General features: G+C 39.7%; 1 protein-coding gene across 1 annotated transcript; it reads right to left on the bottom strand.

Moving 5' to 3' along the window:
- Positions 1-201: 201 nt before the first annotated feature.
- On the bottom strand, positions 202-6,039 carry LOC144636397 (uncharacterized). The gene is made up of 5 exons (XM_078495602.1): positions 5,960-6,039; positions 4,972-5,112; positions 3,455-3,580; positions 1,548-1,903; positions 202-775 (listed from the first exon to the last, which is right to left on the bottom strand). The coding sequence occupies exons 1-5, from the start codon at positions 6,003-6,005 to the stop codon at positions 308-310; spliced, it is 1,137 nt and encodes a 378-aa protein (XP_078351728.1). The 5' UTR covers positions 6,006-6,039; the 3' UTR covers positions 202-307.
- Positions 6,040-6,872: the final 833 nt, after the last annotated feature.

Genomic DNA, 6,872 nt, shown 5'->3' with positions numbered 1-6,872 from the left:
CGCCCGCGGGAGCTGCTCTAAAAACAGAAATGCGAATGAACGATCCGAGTTTTATGTGTACTTTAATGGCAGTTTTTTCTCATTATTCGTTGGTTACATATTCTAGCGATAAAAATAAAAACAACATTTAGGCGCACAAGACCGTTAACAACATCTATCAACTTTTAATTGTTATTAACTAGAACTTATAGATGACTAGATCTTTCAAGCCGAGCAAAGATGTGGACGGCTTAATTTTTTTCTCCTCCTTGCGTTCTTTCTAGTGATGCTTCTTGTCATTGTAGTCATTGTGATGGCTTTCCTTGGGCTATTTGTGATGGCTTTTCTTAGTATTGACATGGCTTTCTTTCTGTTCTTTGTGATGGCTTTTCTCAGACTTGGGATGATTTTTCTTTAGTTCTTTGTGATGGTTTTTCTCAGTCTTGTTATGGTTCTTGTGATGGCTTTCCTTTTGTTCTTTGTGATGGTTTTTCTCAGTCTCGTGGTGGCTTTCCTTTTTTTCTTTGTGATGGCTTTTCTTGTTGTCTTTGTGATGGCTTTTCTCAGACTTGTCACCTTTGTCGTTTGTGACAGGCACTGCAACAGGGGCCGCTGCTGGGTATGGTGCTGGTGCAGCTGCAGGGGCGGCCGGGTATGGTGCAGGAGCTGGAGCAGGATATGGGGCCGGTGCGGGTGGTACGGGAGGTGGTGGATATGGAGCCCTTGTGGATGCTTCAGGAGGTGGAACTGGAAAGGGAACCGGGGAAGGCACCGTACCTGGAACTAGAGGAGTAGGCTAAAAAACGAAGAAAAAGTTCGTGTTTCACCAAATGTTTCGTGATGCAAATTAAAATAATTTTAAAACATAATCAAACGTGACTGCGAAAGGATTGTAGTTAGACAATTTTAACTCTTTTCATTTATCATAACTGTTCTGTCTAAATAACAAAACGCGGGGGAGTAGACTTCATCGTCCGGTCAAATCAGCAAAAAAGGAGGGGTGTTCGTTCGTTCGTGGAGCAGGTTTTCATGAGATTTTTTCAAAACATCTGGTGGTCACGAGGAAGGAAACTTTTGTCTACTTTCCTCTTTTATGATTCGACCTTTTCACGATACGGGATAACCGTAGAAAAATACATCCTATTTATGATCAACGATAAAATCAATGATAAGATCATTTTTAGATCATTCGTAGAAAATATAACGCATGGCATAGAAAATTAAAACCACCGAAGGTTTTGTAGACTTTTGAGCGAAAGAAACAAATAAAATGGGTGAAGAACTAATCGCTAAGCTCTTTTAACAACAGTTAATTCCCTGGAACAAGTAAATTAACACGATAGGAGATCTCGATTCACGCAAACAACGTTAAGTGAATACATCTCAGTGAGCAACGGTTATACAAAAAATGTTTAGCTTTACATTTTCAAAACTTGTTAATGTAAACTGTGTACTGGGGAAATGATTTCGTGTTATATCTTATGCACGTCTCATTGAAAATCTTGGTAAAGCGAGGACAAATATGGAAATATATTCAAATTCTTACCACAATAATAAAATGAGCTTACCTGTTGTGATGGAGACGGAGCGGGAGATGGACTGGGGTATGGGTATTTGGAGGGGTATGGAGACGGGTATGGGGAGGGGTATGGGGAGGGATAAGGGGAAGGGTATGGGGCAGGATACGGATTTGGATATGGGGCTGGTTTTAGGACTGGTGAAACAGGTATCGGGTACTGCCCTGGCTGGTACTGATATGGATGCAGGGCTTTGATATGGTAGGGATATCGTTGAGGAGCTGCTGGGATATTACGATACTTCTCGCAACTGTAGGGGCACTTTCGTCTTATTTCAGAGTTGGTTTGGCAATAACCATACTTTCCCCATATTGGACAAACTGCATGCTCATCCGTGTAATCGGATTCTGAAAAAAAAATAAACACAAAGTTTTATTTACTCTAGGAATCTCACTGTGCTTATTATGTGAGAGCTATTCTGGCTCTCGGCCGGTATCCCAGTCCATTTGTATTTGTTTAATTTAAGACCATGATGCGTTACCATGGCAACACTGCGGATTTTAAATCAACCAAAGAGGTTAAATTTTTTTACGATTTCAGAAAATTCAGTGAGTGGAATTTTTTTCATCGTTTCTGTTAACAAACAATGAGAAATTATGACATTTTAACATTGAAGTAATAAAGATTTAACGGAGGGTATTTTAATTTTTCGCTTTTTATGTTTTCACGTGTTGTCCTGGAATGTTTCAAAATTTCTTTTCTTTTTTCCCTTTTGTAATTTCTAAAGTACAACCTTGCAACATTTCTGAAAAATCTTATGACTTGGTGGACAAAAACAATCTCCTCTCCAGAGGCCGCGATCCTTTTGGTCTACACCAGGGATTGGGACCTCTGAACTATTCTGAGAGCCCGCCACAAAGGCGTCTGAATCTGATTGGCTGTTGAAAACTTGTTCGTTTCACCACAAACTCCGGCGCACGCGCACAATCAAACCGAAGCAAGGATTTTTTGGTTCTGGTTTTGGATTCGTCCAGAGCCGTTATGTTTCCCGACCGCTTGCCAAGAGGAACGCAGGCTCTGGGAACGAGATTGGAACAAAAAAACGCCCGATCGCAACTTTTTTATCAACTGCGCACACGCAGCATTTAAATTTTGCTGTTCTCAAAGCCTTAAGCGCGCGCTCGGACTAGCTTCAGCACTTAATCTAAAGAGCGCGCGGAAACTGTTTTCAGCCACCTTAATATCATAAAACGATATTTGAGTAATTCACATGCATCCTCGGAGACCCAGGGGCAGTTAGTGGGGCGAAACGAATGAATAAACCGGGCATAAATCGTAGCGACAAAAGTTTTCAAGAACTTTCTTGAAAACTTTTGTCGCTACGATTTCTGCCCGGTTTATTCATTCGTTTCGCCCCACTAACTGCCCCTGGGTCTCTGAGGATGATTCACATGCAGAGATTGAGTAAAAGAGAGAAAAAGATAGCGGATGGCCTCAAACCATACGTCCGATAAATAGGTCTGGTTTTTAAAATAAGGCAGGTTAAGCAGGTTTAACAAGAAAATAAGGCTTGAAATGTTTGCCAAAACAAATTTGTTATTTTTCACATTTTTCTTTTAATTAATGATCAGTCACTAAGTATAGTTGTTGCACAATTTTGGTACGTGAATTATTACCCCCATTCTATAAAAGAGAGTTTTACGGTTTCATGAAATGCGGTTTCACCTCGGAGCGAAATTCGTTTTGTGTTTACATGAACAACAATGGCATTTCAGAACGAAAATTTTATTCCGGAATGAAAACTAGAATGACTTGTCTTTCGTCTCGGTGTCATGTAAACAGAGTATAGTGAATATATGGGGATGGAATGAACTCGTTTTGGAATGAAAGTCATTTCGGAATCATGTAAACAGACCCTAAGACAGACCAACCAATCAGACCATGCCTAGGTTCCTTACCTGGGCCACAGAACTGGCAAGATTCTTTGCAGTTTTGCATCATGTAGTCAGGTTGCAGTTGACAGTCATTTCGCCTGACATAAACGTCACAGTTATTGTTTAGATCTCTGCATTTTCTAGTGTATTCTGAAAGAAAAATCGTAGACTCGTAAACATGTGAAGTACTTAAAAGTATGTGTAACCACTCACTCATTCGTACAGCAAAAAAACGCAGACCCCGCGTGCTTGCGAATTGACTTACTTGTTGCACCGGCTAAAATAATTTGAATGCAGAATTAAAATGATGGAAAAAACTGTATTAAACAGTGCGGAAAGCACCGCCAAGTGCACCGTCTTACCCAAGGTGGTGGGCTACTCGGGTGTGGCAGAAAGTGCACTTTTTTGCAGAGAAGGACAACAACTACTTCCTTGGATCGATTGAATGTCATTGCAATTGAATTGCACATGTGAGTGGCACACAAGACGCAAACACGAAATCCACAACTGCTCAAAGACCAAATTAGACTTCAGTTTGCCAGAAGAAGTTGTTTCAGACAACGGTATACTATGCATTTGCCAGGAGTTCGCAGATTTCCTTGAACAAAATGGAGTTAAACATACACTTGTACCTCCGTATCATCCATCGTCCAACGAGACAGCAGAACACACAGTGTGGATCGTTTGTGTTTTCTTTTGTGATTTGATGGGGTTTTGAAACCGTTAATTCCTCGCTAGCCGTTACCGTCCCCAACAAAAGTAAGAGAAAGAAAGTATTTTATGGAGCATTTCTCGCGATCAGTTGAATCCAGCCGAGGTCAGTAGTTACAAATTACAGTGAACGTATAATAAGCAATTATTGGATGAGGTTGAGCATGATATCGTGAATTATCAAAACTGAGGTCTGTGTTATCTGCCGAAGCCGAAGGCTGAGGCAGATAACACAGACACGAGGTTTTGATAATTCACGATATCATGTGAAAACCGAATTCAATAATTGTTTTATTATACGTTTTTAAACAATTTACCATCATTTTCTCTAGCGCCGGCGTAAAACTTCATCAGAACATTGGGCCAAAGCGGTTTTATCTTGTGGTTCCTCCAGGTTCTTCTCCCTCAAATGATCATTCAGAATTTTTACACTTGTTTTTGTTGTTCTCTTGGTGTTTTTAGAATCTTTGTTCTCGATCAAAACTTTCAATTCCTCTTTGGAAACGGAGGCGAATCGCTCAGCCATGTTTTCAAAAGTTTGACAGCACTACACGGACAAGGGGCTTGGAAACTAGGCGGACTTTGAACTCGACATGATAACCCAATATCTGCTGCAGATATTGGGTTATCATGTCAAGTTCACATGCTACTGTATATTGACTGAATGCTCTCGACCAATCACACGTTTCAAAGTAATTCTAATGTTTAATAAGATCAAATAGCACGCGGCCTCAAACAGAGGATTGTCTGCTTTTGGTGAGACAGTTGGGACCACTGACCTACACGGCTTGCAAATCAGAAGCATGTGACCCATAGATTAGTGTACTAACCTCCTTCCTTGGCGCAGAAGTGACATGAAAACGGACAATTCCTTCGCATATACTCAAAATCTCTGAGACATTTTTCCTCCGTTACTCCTCCACAATCTGCCTGTGGGTTATCTCTGCAATCCTCTTGGGAGAGTTTGTAAACTACAAACATTAAAAGACACTACCCGTTAATAGGGCTAATCTCATCCAAGATGTATAATTTTTCTACCGAGATTGTTTCGAAGTTTCTTTTCCACAACTCATTAATAATCATAACCACAGCACTGACATTAGTAAAGACTGGTTTTTACTGGATTTAATTTTGGGTTTTATAAAAATAATATTAACAATTATCAGTTTAAAATTAGTAACAACGTCAATCGACCTTTCGAGGCAAATGATGTTGAATGCATTGATTAACGTTGTTCTCAATATGAACAATAAAAAATAATTACGTCACAGCTAATGGCCTCATAAGACTAGTTTTATGGCAATGACACCAGAAGAAAATTTCTTCCGATTTTCTCTTTCTTTGTTGTTGTTTTAGTCATCTGCCCAAGCTCGAGTAAAAAATTGGTAGCGTTTATGCCCCTTTCTGCATTGGCTTTTGCCCACTAGACAACATACCTAAGGTAAGAATTTTAGGACCGTTTATGCGTGTTAACATATAAATTTTAGGGATGTTTTGAAGCATCGAAAATCAAGAACGTTTGTGCGTGAAAACTGAATCTATCTTAATCTGATGATCTGATACTTCTATATTTTTTTGAAAAGCCTCAATGATCTCAAATTTACAGAACCAATATCAATATCAAGTCCTTTCCAATTTTGGCATTTATTTCGATCCACGACCATATTAATTAATAAATAACAACAATAATAATATTGCTTGTATTGCTTTTTTTTCCACAAAAGTAATTATATAATCAAAAAAGCATTGCAATTAATATAATTAAGTCTTAAAAATTACAGATTGATAACAGAGTCGAGTGGCATGTTTCCTTCTTACGTTTTTTGTAAGGTATTGATGGCAGCATATCAAGTATTCTGTGCATCTCCTCATCATCTTCAGACAGTATCTCTCCACTTCCTGAATCACTTCCCGACCCAAGCTCTGCACCTGATGCAGTCGAATCTACATATTCTTCATCAGTACCTGGTGTACATAAATAAATACATTTAATTACACTGTAATTTTACATATTAACCCAAGACCAGAGATGGTCAATTCTGTCTGATGTTAATATTTTGTATAAACATCAATTTTCATCCGTACAACTATGCTAAAATGAAGGTACGTAATCTCGGGTTTAATACAACATAAGCAAAATGTTCGGGCGTATTTCCTATTAACCCATCGAATGAGAAATGAACTTTCGTTTTCTTTCATTTTTTAAGCAACTTCTTTCTTGAGTGTGTCAAAGTCTTCGTAGTTCGTCGCTCTTCTTCGTTCAACCACTGCACGCACAAACATCGCATTCCAAACTAGCACTTGTCAAACGAGAATGGAAAAGAACAATACATGCGCTTGTTGCGTGTTGTTTACGTCATGTTCCCCCTACATGATCACCCAAAGTAGCACAATTCAATGCGATGGTAAACGGCCAGCGCTCAACTGTGTTAAATGTCACATGTGGCATCCCTCAAGGGTCAGTATTGGGCCCCACGCTGTTCGCCTTGTACACCAACGACCTGCCTAATGCAGTTCCTTCTGGCTCTGTCTTTATGTACGCGGATGACACCACCGTTTATTGCATCGGTGACACTGTTGATTGCGCCGTTGCTTCTCTAAATAAAGCACTATCTGAACTGAACAACTGGTGCCAAGAGAACTCTTTAACTCCCCACTCGGCAAAGTGCGAAGCAATGCTTCTGATGAGAAAACCGCATATCGGTCCTCTAAATTCGGTCATTATCGGAGA

Source organism: Oculina patagonica, chromosome 13, assembly GCF_052425735.1.
Source record: "Oculina patagonica isolate OP01 chromosome 13, crgOcupat, whole genome shotgun sequence".
NCBI lineage: Eukaryota > Metazoa > Cnidaria > Anthozoa > Scleractinia > Oculinidae > Oculina > Oculina patagonica.
This window is presented reverse-complemented; position numbering and strand designations above follow the sequence as displayed.

Excerpts from the sequence above, each read along its gene's own strand:
- LOC144636397 (XM_078495602.1), bottom strand. The coding sequence starts at position 6,005 with ATGCACAGAATACTTGATATGCTGCCATCAATACCTTACAAAAAAC. Across the intron at positions 3,581-4,971 it reads CTTCTGCGCCAAGGAAGGAG|AATACACTAGAAAATGCAGA; the intron begins GTTAGTACACTA and ends TTTTTCTTTCAG. Across the intron at positions 776-1,547 it reads CTCCGTCTCCATCACAACAG|CCTACTCCTCTAGTTCCAGG; the intron begins GTAAGCTCATTT and ends TTCGTTTTTTAG.